Source organism: Parus major, chromosome Z (assembly GCF_001522545.3).
Source record: "Parus major isolate Abel chromosome Z, Parus_major1.1, whole genome shotgun sequence".
Lineage (NCBI taxonomy): Eukaryota > Metazoa > Chordata > Aves > Passeriformes > Paridae > Parus > Parus major.
Window position 1 is genome coordinate 1,543,433 of NC_031799.1, and position 21,515 is coordinate 1,564,947.

General features: G+C 42.0%; 2 protein-coding genes across 5 annotated transcripts in view; one reads left to right on the top strand and one right to left on the bottom strand.

Annotated features, from left to right (window-relative positions):
- The window catches only part of HDHD2 (haloacid dehalogenase like hydrolase domain containing 2), a 10,993-nt gene extending 8,681 nt beyond the window's left edge, over positions 1 to 2,312 (top strand). Inside the window, exons 4-5 of the mRNA XM_033520461.1 lie at positions 210 to 343; positions 1,194 to 2,312. Coding sequence (XP_033376352.1) covers positions 210 to 343; positions 1,194 to 1,297 — 238 coding nt within the window. The 3' untranslated portion in view covers positions 1,298 to 2,312. The remainder of the gene's footprint in view (positions 1 to 209; positions 344 to 1,193) is intronic.
- A 1,504-nt stretch (positions 2,313 to 3,816) lies between these two features.
- Positions 3,817 to 21,515, bottom strand: part of KATNAL2 (katanin catalytic subunit A1 like 2) — a 29,043-nt gene continuing 11,344 nt past the window's right edge. For all 4 annotated transcript variants that reach the window (XM_033511378.1, XM_015652909.2, XM_015652908.2 and 1 more), the window contains 10 exons: positions 21,409 to 21,507; positions 20,550 to 20,627; positions 17,325 to 17,423; positions 16,670 to 16,733; positions 15,307 to 15,425; positions 13,131 to 13,222; positions 11,456 to 11,566; positions 5,830 to 5,992; positions 4,814 to 4,916; positions 3,817 to 4,482 (listed from right to left, as the gene is read on the bottom strand). In XM_033511378.1, coding sequence (XP_033367269.1) covers positions 4,343 to 4,482; positions 4,814 to 4,916; positions 5,830 to 5,992; positions 11,456 to 11,566; positions 13,131 to 13,222; positions 15,307 to 15,425; positions 16,670 to 16,733; positions 17,325 to 17,423; positions 20,550 to 20,627; positions 21,409 to 21,507 — 1,068 coding nt within the window. In that variant the 3' untranslated portion in view covers positions 3,817 to 4,342. The remainder of the gene's footprint in view (positions 4,483 to 4,813; positions 4,917 to 5,829; positions 5,993 to 11,455; positions 11,567 to 13,130; positions 13,223 to 15,306; positions 15,426 to 16,669; positions 16,734 to 17,324; positions 17,424 to 20,549; positions 20,628 to 21,408; positions 21,508 to 21,515) is intronic.

The window sequence follows — 21,515 nt, forward strand, 5'->3', positions numbered from 1 at the left end:
CTCAGAAATGGTTGGACTCGATCTTAGAGGGACTGTCCAACCTAACCAATTCCATGAAAGTTCACAGGATTTAGTGTGTAATCCATGGGGGTTTCTCTCTGACTTCAGTCACTACTTGATCAGGCAGAGAGCACATAGAAAACCACTCCTGTGGAAGTGTGACTGATAGGGTAGGGAAAGATGTGCCTCTGTGTCGCTGCTTTTAGGTGATGTGCAAAGCAGGAAAGGTTACGGAAGTGTCTGTGCCCACTAACCCACTGCTCTCCTGCTGTGTCCCAGGACTGCAGGGATGATGTTGGTGGTGCCCAGCAGGCAGGCATGCGGGGGATTTTGGTAAGGACGGGTAAGTACTCAATGGATCGGTCGTTTCAGGAGACAGTGGTGCCTTCAGGGATCTCACCCTCTGCCCAGAAATGAAGGTGTTCTGGGGCCTGGGGCCAGCCCTGCTGCTGTGTGACAGGGGTCACACATCATGCTGGGGTGGTGCAGAGGCAGCCTGTCAGCCAGGGCTGGAGCACAGCACAGAGCCCAGCTGATGGCAGGGTGACCAAAGTCATAGATGGGGACAGCTGCTCTTGTAGGTGTGAATTTTGTGAATTTCAGAGGGGAAATCACAGAACAGAGGGAACTGTTACTGTCACACTGTGGTGATAGAGCTGGGAGTACTGGGTTCAAAATGAGAGACGTGAAATTTAGGTTAGAGATTTAGGAAGAAATTCTTCTCTGTGAGGGTGGGCAGGCCCTGGCACAGGGTGCCCAGAGCAGCTGGGGCTGTCCCTGGATCCCTGCAGTGTCCAAGGCCAGGCTGGACAGGGCTTGGAGCAACCTGGAATAGTGGAAGATGTCCCTGCCCATGGCTGGGAGTCGGACTGGATGAGCTTTAAGGTCTCTTGCAACCCAAACCATTTTGGGATTCTATGATTATAATTATTATTAAGAACCTACAATGTGGACATTTGCCAGTACAGCAGAGTGAACCAGTGCAATTAACACTAGTTTTGATCCAGAACTGCCCCTGAAGGTGTCTCCAGTAGGACTCAGCATTTGTTTAGGGAAGCTCTGTGGGATGTTTTTTGCCCAGATGGGCATTTTCCTGGTTGGTACTGCCATGACAAGGCTGTAATTTTCTGGGTGGGAAAAATAGGGTACTCAGATGAGTTTGGTAAAGGGATCTTTGTGTTAATCTGTTACAGGTAAATACCGTCCAGCAGATGAAAACAAAATCAACCCAGCTCCCTACTTAACCTGTGAGAGTTTCCCAGAGGCAGTGGAACATATCCTGAAGCAGATGCTGTGAGAAAGGGAACAGCTAGCTTGAAGAAACTTCTGTTTCACACCATTTCCTTCATTCTTGCTTCAGAAATCGAGGTCCCAAGATCAGTGCATGCATGGCATCCATCAGAGACCACCCTGGGCTGTGAGGGGCAGGGGATCCTTGTGGGCCCAGCACAGTCACACACACAGGGAGTGGTGGCAAAATTTTCTTATTTTCACTTTTCAAAGAATAACTGATGAAAAGTCACGTCTGGGAAGGGTCACCTTCTGCAGAGTAAGTTAAACTGAAAACAGTCAAGTAAACAAAGCTCAAACACCAACAGAGCCTCAGTGGGCCTGTAGTGATTTCACTGACGTCTCTGTTCTGCTCTGACTTAAACGTAGAGATTATGCACGTTTAGAAGTGATTCTGAAATGAAATTATCATCGTTGCTTAATAATAACTACTGTGGCTGTCTTTCATTAGAACAGATCCTGTTATTTGCTTTTCAAATTTTACATAAAATTAAAAACTGTCAGCATTTTACAGATGTTTTAATTAGATGCTGTTATTAAAAAGAATGATGCAGAAACAAAACTCTGGTATTAAATGCCTTAGAGACTGTGACTTTTTAAAATTAGGCTTCAGCAGGGCCCTATTAATGCTACAGTTGCAAAATTTCACTGTTGTTGGGGATTTTTTTGTTTCTTTTTAATGTTATGGAAAAAATCCTTCACAAGCCATGGGGACAGATTCCAGTTTTTACAGTTGGTTAGCAGAGTTGTAAAATGAAATTTAATTCTGTAGCGTGCAATGCTTTTCCTATGCACTACATCCCCCAATATGAACCAACTTCGTAATGACGGTAAATGGCTTTTCTGGTCCATTTGCAAACTGTAATAATCAAAGTCCTTTACAGTTGTTTTACAGTGCTCCTGTGTGTTAAATTATTAGATTGTAATTATGCATTACTGGAGTATTAACCTTATTGAAAATACAGTTTTGTGTTAATGAGCCATGCTCGTTCTTGTTAAACAAAACCATGGTGATGAATGAATTCCTCACGTGTCAGTGTCTCTCTGCAGCCTCCCTTGGTGGGTGGTTACTACGTTCAGATTTAGTCTCTCTCAGGAACAGAATGGGTGGATGGAGGAGATTTTGCAGTAGAAACACAAGAATAAATCACAGAATCATTTAGGCTGCAAAAGCTGTCTAAAGTCATCAAATCCAACAATTCCTCCAGCCCTGCCCAGGCCACCACTGACCCATGTCCCCAGATACCACACTCATACAGCTTTTAAATCCCTCCAGGGATGGGGACTGCACCACTACCCTGGGCAGTCTTTTCCAGGAAGAAATAATACCAAATACCCAACCTGAACCTCCCCAGGTGCAACTTGAGGGTGCTTTGTCTCATCATGTCACTTTCTGCCTGGGAGAAGAGACCTCGGAGGAACAGGAGCCATCTTTAGATAGTGTCTGTGGGGCCTTGTACTGCCAGCTTCAGTTTTTGCATACATCTGAGTTTTGTGCCAGCAATTCTCAACCTGTTGGTTTCTGCTTGGAAGGATATAAGGGAGGTCTGTGTCCTGGGGTCAGGGTCAGGTGCAGGGGTGGGAGATGTATCAGCAAAATCCTGTGAAAACATTTCCCTTGGAGACTTCTAATCATGTGTGACGGATGCAGGAATTAAAAGGGACTGTCAGTGCCTCAGAGGTCCTGGAATGTGCTGGAAACACCATGCAGGCACACCAGCCTGAGGGAAACCAGAGGGAGAACTGCACGGAGGGGAAGTGTCGTGCTGAGCAAGAGGGGAGAGTGAGAGATGGCAGTGATAAGACCTGGAGCCTGAAAAACATGCCATGCTGGAATTTCTGATGAGTGCAGGACACGTGGCAGTGCTGGCCATGTGTGTGAGCAGGACAGTCCAGCATGGGGGACATTGGGCACTGCCCTGCACACCCCACTGCAGCACCCACAGGGCAGGGCAGGTAACACTCCTGAGCAAGGATCTCTCTTAGCAGGACAGGCTGAGGGAGCTGGGGCTGTTCAAGGTTGGGAGAGAGCCCTCAGCCCTGGGTGTTCCTGGATGTCTCTGGGTGTCCCTGGGTGTCCCTGGGTGTCCCTGGGTGCAGGGAGGTCAGAGCACAGCCCAGCAATGGCACCAGAGCAATGGGCAGGGACTGAGCCCAGGAACTGCCCCTGCACAGGAGGAACAACCTCTGCCCTGAGCAGAGACCAGAGAGGGGAGGAATCTCCCTCACCGGGGTATTCCAGACCCTTCTGGGCACAATCCTGTGCCCTGTGCTCTGGGATGGCCCTGCTGGAACAGGCAGGTGGCACCAGATGTGAGCACCTCTGGTCCCTTCCAACCTGACCCATCCAGGGATTCTGCAATTCTGATTTATGGCTGGCTGCAAACCAGTGGGCAGCCACCAATATAATTTCTAGTTAATTATCCTAAATTTGCTGATATTCTGCAGTTTTTCTCTAATTGCTTCTCTTTTTCATCTTGGAAGTATCCCAAACCAACAGGAAAGTAACACACTTCAAGGCTTTGAACTCATCTGAATATAGTGACAAACTAGCCAAATTTACATGCCTTGCTAAGGTCCTGAATTTCACTGAAAACTTCTATTTTGTGTTTCATTAGGAAGGATGCAGGTCTCTTCTGGGAAAGCTACACTGACTGTGATGATCTACTTAGTGTCAGAAATGGAGAATTACAGTAATTATCTATCTGCTTTTAAACTTTCCTCCAGTTCTACCCAAAATCTGTCATAAATAAAGACTGAGACTCAATCAATCTTTTAAGTCTTTATGCATAAAATTAAGGCTGGAGGCTTTGTTGCATAGGAGCTGCCATCACATTAATTCCAATAACTTCTTTGCATAAAGAGTAACCACCACCCCTTCACCCACCCTTGCATTTTGAAAGTAAAGACTTCCCTCTGACACTTGTCACAGCATTTTGTTCCTTGAAACAACAGCACCTCCTTCCCCATCAACATCTGATCCTTTGGAGGCCACTTTGGATGGCAAATGGCTGAGGTTTTTGATTTTGGGGTTGGTTTGGTTTGTTTTCTGTCAGACTGACTCAAATTCCCTCTGCCAAGCCGTGTACTTCTGGCTTAGATTCTTTGCTGATGGCTTGGTGTGGGTGATCACATCCAGGAAATCGGCTGTTGTGATTGTGTCCAGGTGGATCATGGCCAAGTTACTGTTACCTGAAGACAAGAGAATTGAATAAATCCTGTTACCATTACTGAAAGACACTCTTTTATGTCCATGCCTAGTCCAACACTTAATGCAGGAAAATAACAGACCAAATGTTAGTGAGACAAATCAAAAATTGTATTTATGCTGAGAGCACAGATAACGACAGCTTTAAAAGAAGCCCAAATTTTTAGAAATTTAGAGGGTTTGGAACTGTAGAGTTTAAAACTTTTTCAGGCAGATATCAGAGCTCCATCTGCTGGAGTTAGAATGTTTGTTCCAAGAGTTACAGCAGGAAATCAGCATTTCCCAGGCAGGATTTTCTGCTCAGAGCTGAGGTACCTGGCTGATGATTTTCGAGAGCATCGAAAATTTTCCTCACTGGTCTCATGGCTGCCTCCTTGCACACGAGTTTTATGTCTGAGCCAGAGTATCCACTGGTTTCCTGTGATGGGATCAGAATGATACATTACAGCTCACAAATCAGACAGAAATTGAATTTATAATATATATATTATGTATTTGTATAAATATTCATGAAGTCTATGATGTCTGAAATACACGTTTATATACAGACAGATAGACACACAAATCTATTATTTTTTGGCACTGTCCCCTCAAAATTATGTAGCTTTTTATTCTCTGAATGCCTACAATTCCTCATAGGAAAGACCAAGGAAAATAATGGGCATTTTCTTACTAAATGCCTGTTTTCTATAGGTCAGACAAAACCCACCTTTCTGAGTCCATCCTCAGCTGTCCTGTTAATAAAATAAATGTATTTACTTATGAACCCAGAACTGAGAGGTATTGTCTCTGTAAACTGAGATGTAAGAATCTCAGCTGGGTAAACTAAAATATTTAAGGGCTGGGACCTTGAGCAACCTGGGCTAATTAAAGGTGCTCCTGCTTACAGCTAGAGGTTGGAACAAGGTGGTTTGTGAAGTCCCTTGCAACCAAAACCATTCTAGGATTCTGTTTTCAAAGAATCCAGGACGTGACAAAGTGCTGAATGAAGGAAGCTGTGATATCTTCGCTGCCAAATGCTCTTTTCTGCCTAAGCAGTGGAGCTGTGACAAACCTTCCCCACACAATTAACTGTTCATTACCCTGATGAATTGCAAGTGCTCCCAGCTTGGTGAGAGCAGTGATAAAATCCGCTGTTGCTGGAAGTCTCCCTGTATTTAAGGCTGAAAAGCCGGCCCAGCAGAGAGGACCAGGACACACCATTTTGCAGGCAGAGCTGCTCAAGCCGGCGATTTCCAGGTGTGTGTGTGTGTGTGCCGTGCCCAGCGCCAGCTCCCCCCGCTGTCCCCCCGGCCCAGGTGGGCTGAGCTGCGTGCCCGGCACTCGCCCACCTGGCTCAGCAGGCTGTAATCCAGCTCCGTCCTCAGCTCCACCCCGCCGCTGTTGCTGAGAGGGGGCAGCCAGTGCTGGATCATCACCCTCCGTGCCTCCTCACTCGGCAGGTCCACCAGGATCCTCTTCTCCAGCCGCCGCAGCATGGCACAGTCCAGCTCCCTGCAAGCGCAGCAGGAGAGGGAGCGTCTCAGCGCATCTCGCTGTGGAGACGCGGCTTGGACAGCACGATCCTCGCCTGCAGCTGTGTCCTACACTGGGACAAGAAAAAACCCAAACAAAAACAGGAAAAAACCCCCAACAAACAAACAAACAAAAAAAACCCCCACCAAAACCCCCCAAAACCAAACCAAACAACGGGTTAATTATCCAGTGTGTTTCCTGTTCAGTGATAACGTTATTTGTGACACAGATGCTAAAAGTAACAATCAGAAGCTGCAGTTTCCATTCCTTGCCCTGGTACTCATCTGCAGCATGTCCTGTCAGAAACAGCCTCTCCCTTTCCCCCTGTTAAGGAGTCACTACAAATTGCCTGTCTGGGCCACTCTCAGGACTAATTAATTGCTACTTATTAAGGGATGCTCAGTAGGTATAAAATCCAGACTGAAGGCTTTGTATTATGGCAGAACAGGATGCCACACTGAGACTCCTCCTGCAATACAAATTATAAATATGTTTTTATAGTTTTATAATTTATATTTTGGTTTGTTTTATTTGGGGTTTGTTTATTTATATTTTTGTTATTATAAATTAACAGCGAGAAGGGACAAAAATATCATGTGCAGGGTGAACAGGCTGGATAAAGTCAGTGAGCTAAAAACCCTGATTCTGTCAATGTCAACACTGGCTATGATGTTTTGTTTAAAAAAAGGTAAGAAAAAGGTCCTGTACCAATCTTTCTCTACTGGCCCCATTCAGTCACAGACTCCTTATTCCAGTTTAAAACATTATTTAGTCCTTATACCTGGCAAGAAAATCTCATCCAGGGGAAACCCACTTCAAAATTTCTTGTGCAGCCAGAAGAAGAGAAGCCCTAAGCATAATTTCCACCTGTGCTGGCCGAGCATGAGGAACCAGCTGCTGATGGTTTGTATCTGAAACCTGGGACTGCAGATACACTTAAATAAACCTGTCCTTATCCCCATTTCCTTGGGTGAAATGTTTTTTCCTAGCAAAGTCAGCATTAAAGCAACAAATAGAGTTTCTCGTATGAAACTCCCCTTTAGTTTCCAGGGAGTTCAAAGCTAGCTCAAGATGGATTTGTAGCCCAATGCCAGAGCAGATTTCTGTCAACTTTGGTGACTTGTCATTATTTTTTTTTTTTTAATACCAAATGCTTTCTGTGGCATAGTACATGATAAAGAAACCCAAAAATGGGTTCCCAAATCCCCACACAGGTGCCTGCCAGTCCTTAGCATGCCTGGCTGTCAGCTCTGCAGGAACAGAAGTGTCCCTCTCCCCAGAAATGTCTCGGTGTGGGACACCTTGTCCCAAATACACTGCTCCAAACAATGAACACAAAAATCAGAAAATCAGGAGCCCAGAGGGCAACAGGAATTCACTCAGCTCCCCCCCCACCCCTGCTTCTAATCAAGGCCTTAGAAGTAAACACAAGAATTTGTTAATCAGTAGCTGTTTCTATATTGATATCATTGATATTTTTAGGCTTTTTCAGGTGCTGTCAATCCAATGTTCAGTGCAATGCCTTTCACAGAGGGTCCCACCCAGCACAAAGAACCATTAGTCTCATGTTTCAAATATATTTTCCATCTCAACTTCTTAAACTTGCCTTGTTTGGCTGGAAATAATTAGTCTGGCAGATAACACTTTGCTGTTATTTACCCATATTAACACCCACATTAACATCATCTGTGTAAAGAGGGCAAAATTCTCAGGGTTTTAGAGGTGCCCACGCAGGTACTCTAAAAAGCCTTTGCAGGTGAAGGACAACCACAGCCAGCCTCTGAAAATAGCCTGTATATCCTCCAAAGGATGACATTTTCCATCACTCCTTCTGCTTCAGGCCCCCCAAGGACACACTTTGATGGGCCGCCTCCGCCTTGTTCTGTAAATAAGTCTCCAACAGAAGTCTCTGCTCTGTGCAGAGAAGCTTTGCCACAGCTGCTCTGTGGCTGCCCCATACCTGAATTGTTCAAAAATGGGGTGCTTCACAACCTGGGCTGGTCAAAGGTGTCCCTGCCCGTGGCAGGAGAGTGGAACTAGATGTGCTCTAAAGTCCCTGCCAATCCAAACCATTCTGTGATTCTGTGATTCTGATTCTGTTTATCCAGAGGGTTACAGTGACCTGTTGGCTCAAGAGGGAAATAAAGAAACAATGTTTTTGTTATCTCCAGTGTTTAGGTTGTTGCTGAATTGTTTTGATCAAATGCAAGGTTAAGTGACATTAACCAGAGCAGAATACAAAGCTCTGAGCCAAATATTCTCTGAAAGAACAGCCAAAGGAAGTACTGAGAGATGCTCAAGAAAAGATTAACAGAGCTCTACAGATCCATAAGATAGAAGACTTTTTTGCAATTAACATTAGGAGGCATCACAGATTCACAGAATGGTTTGGGTTGGGAGGTAAGAATCTGTTTGTGTGCACCACAACTTCACCCACCTTGAGGGTAAGGATGAGAAAACAGCACTGCAATGAGAACTGAATTAAATCTGTTGATAAATTAGGAAACTATGTGAATAAAGATCTCTTTATTCCTTCACTAATGACACCTTTACTTTATTTAATTACATTTAATAATTTCAGCAAGTAATTTGTCAATAGAAACACCTTGCAGATGAGCAGCAGAAAGCAGGGCTGGGCAGCAAGCACAGGTTGAAGAGGAAGATCTATAGCTGCAGTGCAGCTTAGAGCAGTGTAAAGAGCTTTGTTTAGGCTTCTTTTCATTCTTCTAAAAGCAGCTTGGTACTAATTTTTTTTTTCCCCTGATCAATAAATATACATGTTGAACAAATCTCTTGAAATCCAGCTTAACAACAAATATTTGCAAGAGCACAGGGCCATGCTGTGAAGCCACAACTTAGGTAGCAGTAGGTATTTTGAAATTTTCTTATGAAATATTCCTGTGGAGATGAAGTCTGGGTTTGACAGTGGGGCTAAATGTCACCTAACACTCATAAAAATAATCTGTAAATATATAGTTGGGATTCTAAAAGAGGTTCAAAACCTATTGACCTCTCTGGAGGCAGATAATCCCAAATTCCTTGAGGCTGGAGAGCCCCAGTGATGTGAAAACTCAGGTTCTCACCAGGGTTTCTATCCCCCTCAAACACCTTTTTAAGCATTTGCCCAGCCCCTTCTTTAGAGCCTTTTCTCTGTGCTATGCAGGATTTGCACATTTCCACCAGACAAGAGAGAAAGTCAAAAAGGAAGTTGTTAAGTCTCAGGTATAAAACTTTCAAAAATGAACACTTCAGCTGCTAATCTTGTCCCAAAACAGACTGACAGCTTTCATTCAGGGCAGGTCCCTCAAACCAGAAACCTTTTAATTTTGTCTCAACCTTAAAAAAAGATTCTAATTATTGATACTTAAAGGAAGCAATTTTGCAGAAATTAGAACTTCAGCATCATAAAACAATCAAAAATCAGATACAAAAAATACTCAAATTTGAATTCTGTGTACTTTACACAGTTTCCCAGAAAGATTATTGATTTTGTAAGGCAGAAACAGAGTAAAAAAACACATGCATAAATCTCTCTTCATGGATAATTATCTCACATGATAATTTAAGAGAACACAGAAAGGTGCAATACACTGCTCAGAGCTTCTAAAAGGGCAACAATGCTGCAATAATGTAAACATTTATAGTGTATTACTAACAAAGAGATAAATGTATTAATACTGTATTAATTCTTTCAAACTTAATTGTCCACACAGACAGCAGTTATTTTTTCAGCATTTTCTTACACAACTGGAATGCAATTAAATCTAACTCAGCTCAGTTCCTTTTATATAGATACTGCAACAAAATGGGGTGGATTTTGCACTGATTTAAATTCATGAGTTTGTCCAAGACATAAATCCCTGAAACCAACACTCAGACTTTGCTATTATGGCTACAAAAAAAACCCCCATGGTGGCTCTGTACTCACACTTTTGGGACAGGGTAGGCACCAGCCCAGCTTGGTACAGCTAACTTCTACACAAATTTTACGTGTTCACACCTAAATTGTTATTCTCTGGTTATTCTCTCATTTAAAGAGCCTGAAAACCCTGGACAAGACAAGCTAGGCTTACCTGCCACATGGGACTGATTGAAAATACTACCTTTCAGCCTCAATTCTCAGTCAAAAACTCCACTTCTGTTATTTAATTCTATCTGCTTGATCCCTGGACCTTTTCAGCCAGGCCTGACAAAAAGGGGGTCAGCTGACAAGAGGAATAAAATATTAGCATAGACTTTGAGAACATTTGGCAATATGCACAACTAAAATGTGCATTTTTGTGTTCAAAATAAAATATGCTGTAGGACTTTAGATGTTTCTATAAGAAAGCAGCTGTAGTTACACACCAGTGACATTCAGACTCCACACTCCCAAAAGTCTGCTGATCACAACCCAGAGCTCTCCAGCCACAAATAGAGGCTTTTCCAACATTTGTCCCCATGGCAGCTTTGTAAGATTCAGCCAAAAATCTCTAATCTTGAAAAACAATCCATAAATGAAGCCTGTCGGTTTGTGGGTGCAGAGCCCTCTCTGGTTCCCAGCTGGTTTTAGGTGCCCTGCTCTGTGTCTGTCACACTACAGAGATGGGCAAGAGTAATCTCACTGAACAAAGCACCTTTAAGTCAAATCTCAAGTTTTGCCACTTCAAATGCTGCTGAACTGCTGCTCACACGAGGTCATTCTGGGAATGCTCCAACAAATGATTCCCAGACCATGGCTTGAAGTTCCCTGGAAACAGGACTGCAGTTCTCCTGTTCTGTGCTCTTCTCCATGTGAGAGGGGAACAGATTCACTCAGGTCCGTGTGTCTTTAGGGACAGGGGTATCCAGAAAGATCCCAGTGATGTGAGGATCAGCTGCTCCCCTCCTGAGCATCCACAGTTGCTGCACTACAATGTTACCTCCCTTCCTCATCTCTCCAGCTTGTCTTTTTCCCAATACAAATCCTGCCCAGTTTGAGAACCAACATGATGAAATCCCACAGTTACAATCTTAAACTCTTTTTTCCTCTATACTAAATTGTGTCGAAGATAGTAAAGAATTTTGTCCCTCAACTTTTTGAAGTCACATTTGATACCAATAAAATCCAACATTCCTATTTATGGAGTATCCTTCTAAGCACCAGATGTTTTAAGCCCCTTACAGTTCTAGGCTGAAAACCCTTCTTAGCTTAAACATAGTAAATAACTTGCCTATAAAGTCAAATACTCCATTTTAAATATTAGCAGCTGGTACGACCAGCATATGCTGACTTTATTATGGATTATGCTCATGTGACACAAATAGCAAGAATTGAAGAGCTTAAAAGTAAAAGCCCCAAATTAATCTTTAAATGCTTTAACCAAATATCAAGGCTTTTTCTGCAGAAGTCTAAATAAAATCTTTATCTGTGCTTAGAAGCTCATGAAAATGTATTCAAAATGTACTCTCTGGATCTCTTACCATGGCAGATTGGAAGCTGCTAAAACAAATACAAGATCATCAGATCGGGCCAAGCCATCCATCTGCACCAGTAATTCTGTTTTCATCCGCCGACTTCCTTCATGTTCACCACTACCAAGATTCAGAGAAATATTGTTTTTTCAGTGCATTAATCATCTTTATTTATACAGTGTCATTCACAGCAACTGAGCCCTTGTCACAGTTTTACCCCAGTTCAAAGCATGATTAAGCTCCATTAGCTAACATCTAAGCATTAAAATCAAGCTTTCTAATGATTACTTAAATGGACTCTTTTCAGTGCATTAAAGTGAGGAGAATTCACTGTTACTGAATCCAAAGAAAATATTTAATTTTTTCTTCATGTTACTCTTCCTGCAAGACCAACATTTACTGCAAAATAGCTACGGCTCCAATTGATTGATTGACTGATTGATTATCTATAGCATGGAATTCTTACAGTGTGATAGTTGTCATTAAATAACTGGGACACCTACCTCTTCAGGGTAGCATTTTTTCTGTGAGTGAATGTGAAGTGGCCACAAGAAGATAAACCTACTACTGAATTCAACATTTTGCAAAATGTTCTATCAAAAGAAAACAGAAAAATACACCATACTGATAGGAATTTAGAAATGGGGCAGAGACCACACAGAAAGGATCCTTCTTCAAAAAAGGAGAACTTAAGCAAAGTGCTAAGAATTCTGGCCCTGATACAGGTAATCTGTTTTGCAGAAAACCAGCTGGAACTCTTGGTTCCAGATGTGAAGGTCTTGGAAAATCCTGGATCAAGCCCAGGAAAAACATCAGGACCTTAGATGGTAAGGGCTGAAGTTTATATTTAATTACTTATTTCTGCAAAGGCATTTAAACATCAATGCCAAGTCAGTATTTAATAAGTACATTTAAAAATAAGTACAACATCTAGGATAAAAGTCCTTATTAGAATATATAACCTATATATAAATATAATAAATATAATATATAATCTAGTGATGTTAATGAGAGCTTTTAAATGTACATATGAAGGACAAATTTGGCTCATAATTTGCATCTATTAAGTGAGGATGACTACAAGTAGCATCTTTACAATAGGGCATACAATATTTACAAATAGTAAGCCTACAATATAGACATACAATATCTTATAAATAAAGTGACCATGTAATTCACTGTACATAAAATCCCCTGTAATGGGTTCCTAACAGTCACAACAATATTTTTGTATTTCTCTGGCTTTTTTCCCGCCCCTAACCTTTTTAATGTGTTTTTAACTATAAACTGTCTACATCTTGGATTCAAGTAACAACATACTCCCACTCCTGCAACGGGAAGTGCTGACAATGCCACCAAAATCTGTCACTGATGAAAATGCCATTCCACTGTGTACACTCCCTATTACTCTGCTATGCCTATCTTCAAAGTGTCACAAAATAAGCTGCTTCTTACTTACCTCTAATAATTCACCTGTTGTTTCCCTCACTGCTGCTCTTTATTTCCATTTCAAATCCCTTTAAAGGACAGCACAACTGGTTATAAAGCCCTGCACCTCCCTCCCTCTCTCGCTGTCCTTGTAGCTGCTTGCTAATCCTCACAAAACCTGTCTTGCTTCTCTGCTGTCACTGACACAACCACTGCACCTCTCTCTTTTAATCCCCAGAGTGGTCCCACCAGTTACCCAGGAGCAGTGCCTCTTTGACTCATAACTGACTCCAGCTCATCCAAAAAAATTGTGGAAGGAGCGTGGTAGCGGGCGAGCTCAAACAACACCTGTCAGAGAGAAGAGTAAATGTGAAAGAGGTGCTGACACAAGAAGGCACTAAAGTGAATTGACATGGAAGATAAATTAACAGCACCCACATCCCAAGGGGTATCTGCTGGGAAAAAGCTCTGGGTAGGCTGAGGGTCCCTGAATCCTCACAAAATCTGAGAGGTTTGTAAAGGAGATATAAAGAACTCAGCCTTGTAATCCTGCCTTTATGTGTAAATCTTTCTGTCTAAATCCTATCAGAGTACCCTGAGAATAATGGGATAGAAGAAAATGATCCATCAGAGGATTCTGGGAACTCCTAAATTGTTACTGAGATTAAACATGTGCCTTTTGTTGTTGCTCCATTTGTACTTTTTTTTTAAATAAGGATTTGAGGGGAAAAAATTGCAGGTCAGCTGATGCATAATGAAAGAAAATGCACTGATTCTTTTGATAATAACCAAGCACTCTTCTTTTTTCGTGATCAAAACAAACATAAATTGCATGAACAACCATGATTAAAAAAATGGGCTTTTAAGCGGAAACAAAAAATGTGGATCTGCTCTTTGGAGAATGAAGGTTCATCTAATTTTCCGTAAACATGGGGAGGCCTGTGTTAGGAGTAAGAAAACACTGTCAGTTTTTCTTGAGTAAAGTGTTTTTTGAGTTTTTAGATAAGTATCAGTAACAATATATATTAGTCCAGCACTTTCAAATCTGAATGCTTAAAAAAAATCAAATTTTAAAAGCTACATATTATTTTCATCACTTTGAGCATGAAACACAGGGTTTAAGTTATTTGCCCACAGTAACAAGTGGACCATGACCAGCATACAATTTCACTAGAAATATAATATATAAAATCACAAAAATATGGTGTGGAACTGAGCAAAACAGGATGAGAGGATATGCCTCCAAATGACCACAAACCCCATATATACTTCCCCTTCACCAGCCTCATGTGATTTAAGGACATAAATTCACATAAAACTTTTCTTAGAGCTCTCCCAGTTCACAATCTTACTTCATTTTTTGATGCTGCCATAAATTTAATTAAGGGTAAAATGCCACAAATTCAATATCAATGCTCCAGCATTGTGCTCCAGCAGTGTGCTGCAGCATGTTCACAAAAGCCTGCTGGATGATGGTGGCAAAAACCAGACTGTCCCCATATATTCCTGCCAGAAAAGAAAATTCCAGGAAGCTACTGAGATAGATGTCAAGAGGATCTGTAATAGAGAAAGGGAATATCAGAAGAAAAATATGCCATTTTAAAGGACAAAGGAGGCAGGACAAGTAAATGTGCTGCAGCCACTGCCTACATTTCAAGAGAAAGTAACAATGCCATTTTCAGAGAACAGCTTGCTGTGGTTTTTTGTTTTTGTTTCCATGAAACATGTTTCATTTACCTGAAGTGCAGCCCAAGAGATGAGGGTAAGGCAGGTTAAGAGCTTGTGGCTTTCCACTGAGCTGCTGGATGTTATAGAGAGGCTCAGATAGGCAAGGATGCTACACCTGAACCCCTAAACTTTTTTGTACCACAGCTGAGCCATGCACACTCCTCACTAGTTTATACACAAAAATGCATTTACCCATTTGCCAGAAAACCACCTTCCTTGAAACAACATTACATCTGCATTTGAATGGAAGATGTTTGTGTAAGGGAGTTATTTTCCCACTTTGTGCCATGAAGAACAACTAGGAATTTGGAATCTAAATCACATTTTGCATGGTGTCTAGGAGCCAATCCCTGCAAAATGGATGTGAGGTGCTTTGAAGAGGTCACTATGCACACACTAGTTTGGAACTCTGATTGTCTGACTCCTAATCAGGCAGTCAAAGATCTTTGCTGCCCTCAGAACACCTGCTCCATCTTACATTTCAGAACTGAAGTCCCACAGCAAGAATCCATTATAAGATTTCTGCAGAAGTGATATTATTACTTCTTTCAGAACTAGATATGATCAATGACATGTTTTGTCTAAATCAGGAAAGATTATGAGTATCACAGGAACACTTGTTTTCAGTTCTGTGCTGAACCCCAGCTCTTCAAGGAGGAATGTGAAGTTTGTTGAAGTATAATAAATGAGAGAGTAATTCTTACCCGGACCAGTTTTTCTGAATCACCCCTCCATTTGCTGACAATGGTGGATGCTGATATGTTGAAAAAGGTTGTATTGCATTCTGTGGCAACAGCCTTAGCAAGCAAAGTTTTTCCAGTGCCTGCAAACAACAGTGTTTCAGAAATTCACTCTCCAAAGGAATAAAATGCAAATGTTTGAATGAGTTCCCCTCATTCTACTACCAGTCAGATAAAACCAGTAAAAAACCTCATAGAATGGTTTGTGTTGAAAGGGAGTTTTTTAAATGCCATTGAGACCTACACCCTGCAATGACCAGAGAAATCTTCCAGTGTCCCAGGCTGCTGCAAGCCCTGTCCAGCCTGGCCTTGGACACTGCAGGGATCCAGGGGCAGCCCCAGCTGCTCTGGGCACCCTGTGCCAGGGCCTGCCCACCCTCCCAGCCAGCAATTCCTTCCCAATATCCCAGCTGGGCCTGCCCTCTGGCACTGGGAAGCCATTGCCTGGGTGCTGTCCCTGCAGGCCTTGTCCCCAGTCCCTGGGCAGCTCTCCTGGAGCCCCTTTAGGCCCTGCCAGGGGCTCTCAGCTCTCCCTGGAGCCTTCTCTTGTGCAGGGGAGCAGCCCCAGCTCTCCCAGCCTGGCTCCAGAGCAGAGGGGCTCCAGCCCTCAGAATATTTTGTGACACTTTCAGGATTGTTTGGAGAAACTCAGGTAATACAGAAATGAAAATGCATTCTCCAAATCCTGAAGTAGTGCATTTTGAAAGGGTGCCTTCTGTGGCAGGAACATCTAAACATTCACAGGACCAAATGGACTTCATTGCAGAGACAGGCTTTGCAACCTGATTCAGGTGTTTCTTGTGCCCTCTGCTCCCTTCCAGCCACATCCTCGTGTCAGAGTGGGGCAGAAGGAGCAGGGAAGCTGCACCGACAAGGAAAACACCCAGCTGGAAGAAGGCAAAGCTTCCACCCCAGTCCCAAACACAGCCCCTAAAAGCAGAAGAAAGGAAGGACCTTTATCACTACAGAGGAAAGTCCATGACAGATTTATTGACATACCTTAGCACCATGCCAAACTTGATTAAAATGGTCCAAGCTGAGTAAAAACAGAGATCTGAGTTTTCATTCCCCTGAATTGTTAGTGTCTCTGTAATTATGAGTACTGTCTCTGGAAGATCCGGGTATAAAAATAGCCAAGGCTCATAAGAAAGGCCAGGTTTGAGTGTCAGAGATGGACACAACCATCCAACATTCTCTCCTTTTAATTTATGTACTTTTACTTCTGTTCTTTTTTAACAATCTGATCTAACTAACATCAGTAATTTGTCCACAGGATAAAACAAGAAGCAGTGACAAACACAAAGATGTGGTAAAAAGCTCCCCATACCTGGTGGTCCATATAGCAATAATCCTTTCCAAGGGGACAGAATGCCAGTAAACAACTCTGGATACTGTAGAAGCAGAAAAGAAATTCAGGGATTAAAAATGTATCATCTAAAACAAAACTGCAAGGCATTGTAGTCCCCACCTTCACTGCTCCTAGCACATTCAAGAAACATGAGAAATTTCAAGAGAGGCATAAAACCACACCAAAACGTGACACATATGATCTGAGTACTGAGAAAAATACTGTATTTATTATTTGAATTCTGTTTTCAGTGGGCTTTTTTTTTTTTTTTTTTCCAAGTGCAATTGATGTAACATTCTCTTCTGTAAGTCATTTTTCACGGAATTAATATAGGTCAAACCCAGCACTTTTTACAATACCAAAGGTGCCAAAGAATTGGACAAAACTCTTTTTAATCAACAATTAAAACTTAACAATTTTAATACTGAAAGCTATTTTTTCCTATAGAAGAATCCATCTGCCTTTTCAGACGGAACAGGAATAGTTCTGGCATGAAGCAGGAGCACCAACAGTTCTAACTCAAATGGCCTACAAAAGCACAGAAGCATTGAGAACTCTAAAACACCACTATAATTACAAGGAAACAAGCTAACAAGCCCAACACTGGTTTTCTCAAAACTATTTAGCACCTTACCTTTATGGGGTAAACAACTGCTTCCTTGACCAGCCTTTTAGCTGCATCCAGCCCTATAATATCATCCCACTTCACGTTCGGCTTATGGAGATAAATGTCCTGCAACACACATCACATCTTGTTAGCAAAACTCCTTCTGCAGTCCAATAATGACCTCTGGCAAAGTAAAAGGATTGACTCAGTGATAAAATAACACTACTGTTAAGTGATACAGGCTGCATTATTTAACCCTAGGGACCAGGGACCTCCCAGGAGGGAAGCATACAGAGCAATCACTTCCCCTCCACTTCCCCTCCAGGCCCCAGTTTCCCTAATGTATTCCTACCAAATGTGGATGCTGAGCAAATCTTCCTCAGATCTGTTTTCTGTTAGTTTGATTTAGGAACCAACCAACATATCAACAGCTATTGTGATATGGAGGTTCACCAACCCCAATATTTTGTCTCTATTATGCAAGTATTGGGTGTTTAATTAATAAGTAAAAGCAATCATAGTTCAAGTTCAAGGAAGCATTGGTTCAAGTTTACAACCCTCAATGGACTTCATAATTCAAATTACATCTGAATCTTTGAGCTCTTGATATTCATTTTTCAGTGAATTTTTCTTCCCTCTTTTAAACATGTTTATTTTGTAGTCACAAGATCCACAGCTCACTCATGTGCCATGTGAAAATACTTTGGATTTTTTTTAAACTTGATGCTCAGTAACTTTATGGCTGCACCTATTGCTTATGTTATTACCTATTATAATGTTAATACCTGTTACTTAAGTTATTACTCATGTTGTAAGGAACAGGGAAAAATTTCTATTTACTCCATGCTATGCAAGATTTTATATACTGCAAGAAAAGCTGTGAGAAACTCTGCAACAGGAAGAAATTTTCCCCCTAAGCATCTATCAAAAGATAGACGGTAATTAGTCTATGCCCTGAAGCAGTCACTAAATTAATTTCATTTAATTTGTCAAACTTTCCAAATCTTCTACAAATCTTTCCATTCGCCTTCATAATATTTTGTGGCTTTGTGTTCCAGGGGCTAATTGTTCTGCAAAAAATACCATATCCCCAGTACAAATACTCCAGATAAATTCTGCTCTCCAACAAAAATAGTCCACACAGACTGAAGAAAAATTATGTGGTTATATCCAAGGGGAAAAGTTGATTTAATAAAATTAGAAAAAATTATTTATATAGAGTAGATTACACTTTCCCTGTCTATTAGCAGTGAATTAAGATGAATCAGATTTCTGCTATTAAGTAGAGACTTCCATAACTGTTTCCAAATTAAATTAGATTGTGTTATGAAATAGATATAACATGCTATTTATTTTTATTGATTTATACAGTGTTGATTACCATAGCAACTGGCAACATACCATAATGGAGTACAATTCAAAAAACACACCATAACAAAGGCAAAGCAATTTTTTTATTGTTTTTTGTGTTAATGTAGCAGCAAGAACAACATTATTTTAAAGATCTAGCATAAATAAAAGACCAGACAGGAATTTTGAAACAAATGAGAATTTTCTTACTTTAAGGTTAGAAATTTCCTAAGACATTTCTTAATTCCTACTAAACATCAAATACAAAACTTGTGGACCAAGAATTTTGGCCATACACAGATATAAAAATCAGTCAGCAGAAGTCTTCCAGGATTTTTAGAAGATGATTATAAGTAGGTTTACCCAAATTGATACCACTGATGATGTTTATATCCAGAAAGTCACAACAGCACCAAAGACTGTGGTGCTATGAATCCTTTTGGATGTGCAACTCTTCCAAAAGTGGTGGATGCTTAGCATTTGTGTGCTCTAGCCACGGATTCCCAGGAGACCAGGGTTTCTTTGTTCGGCTACACCTCAACCCAGGAGTGAAATGAAATGCTGCTGACAGTGCTTTGGTTCCCTCCAGGGATCAAGCTGCCCATCCTGGAAGAATCCTTAAGTCTGCCCTGGGATATGTTGTGTTATTGATGCTGCTGTGGCAGTGCTTGCAGAGCCTGCAGTTGCAGCATCTCTCAGCAGCACTGTGTGAGGACACACAGGGAGTGCAGACCCTGCAGGCTGCACAAAGCAAGGCACAGGACAAGAACTAGGCCAGTGGCCCCTGGGCTGTGCCAGCCAGGTGTGACACAGCCCCAGGGCAGGGCCCGTCCCCTGTGCCGGCGCTGCTGAGGCACCTCCAGTGCTGGGACAGCTCTGGGCCCCTCAGCACAGGAGAGACACCGAGGGGCTGGAGCGTGTCCAGGGCAGGGAACGGAGCTGGGGAAGGGGCTGGAGCCCCAGGAGCGGCTGAGGGAGCTGGGAAAGGGGCTCAGCCTGGAGAAAAGGAGGCTCAGGGGGCCCTTGTGGCTCTGCACAACTCCCTGCCAGGAGGGGACAGCCGGGGGGTCGGGCTGTGCTGCCAGGGAACAGGGACAGGAGGAGAGGGAACGGCCTCAGGCTGGGCCAGGGGAGGCTCAGGGTGTGTGCCAGGAGCAATTCCTTCATGGAAAGGCTTATCAAGCCTTGGCACAGGCTGCCTAGGGCAGTGGTGGAATCCTCATCCCTGGAGTTTAAGAGCCGTGTTGATGTGACATTTGGGGACATGGGGCAGTGGTGGCCTAGGCAGCGCTGAGGGAATGGTTTGACCTGAAGACCTTAGATGGCTTTTCCAACCTAAATGATTCTCTGACTCTAAACCGTGTAGGAAACTAGGGTTTAATAATAATTTTGGTAGATGCTATCTACTAGACTCATTCAGCATTCAGATACTGCTGTGATACTGGCACACCATGCACACTCACTACAGCTCTGTGCCAGAAACAGAAACTTCACCCAAAGGGTGGAATCAAGGTTTCTCCCACCATCTGATCACAGTTAGATAAAACATTAGATAATAGTTGGTTTTAGCTAATATATTTAAATCCCTCTTTCCAGTGAAGTACTGTACTTTTTTTCATAGCAAAGAGGAAAGCCATGATTAAATTACCTGTTCCCCATTAGAAAGGAACTTAATTATTAATTATTAGAAAGGTCTTAATTATTTCTTCGCACAGAAGTGCATCAGAAAGAAACATCATTACACATAAAGAAATGACTTTTTGGAGAGCTACATGGAGAGAAAAATAACTTGCACATTCAAGATTAAGTTCTATCAGTGACAGTAAAAAGAAACAAACAGCATTCCCAGATGACAAAGATAACCAACATCTTTCTGCAACCAACATGGAGATATGCTCTTACTTTGCTTACAACCATTGCAAGCTCCCTCATCTCACCAGTCATGCCAATAAAAGCACTAAGAGGTTTCAACAATCGTTCCTAAAAGAGAAAAACATGAGTTCTTTTCAGACTGAATACAGAAGTATTTTTAGACAAATTAACTACTTTTAAAAAAACTGATACATTGTCATAATATCAACTTTTGAAGCTGCAGAAAAATGTGAAATAATAAAAATCTTGAAGTAAACCATGTTTGCAGAAAGTAGTCTTTTCCTCTGACACAATCTAACCCAAATCAACATTAAAATGAGCTCTCTTACTGCACTTAGAGTTTTAAATATGCCCTACATAGATTAAGAGGAATGAAAAACGTAACTGTAGGTCATTGTTCTGTCATACTCTCTTTTTGGATAATTCTTCCAGTGAAGCAAGTTGCCAGGCAGACAAGCACCACAAAAGCTGGAGGCACTATCTGAGAAGTTCTTGCTTGTGTCTGGAGTGTTTACAGAAAATTTATCTCAAGCATTGAAATTCTGTTTTTGTCTCAACTGAGGCAAATGCTGGAGACATACTGAGCTGAAAGCAACCAGGATTTCACCACCAGAAGTTCTGCAGGTGTCTGCAATTTATTTATTTTTTTTTCAAAAGGTCTCATTTTTATTTGTTGCCTGGTTTCATGTTCAGAATAAACAACTGTCATCAAATTGGACCACTATCAGGGATGAGTGTCCTACAAGGAGGAATACACCTCTCAAAAAACCAAGGCTGTTTTTAGCACTTGGGAACAAAAACAACATTGTTGCAGTATTTTATTTTGTTCCTGGTTGTGCAAAACTCACGTTCATATTGACAGGATGAAAATATGAACAGGAACACTTACTGATGGATCTGGATCACTGTTAAGGCTGTTCAAGGGAATTCCATCTGGTGGCACTCTGACAGCATCCTGAATCATCTTGTGGAAGTCAATTATTTGGCCCTAAAGGA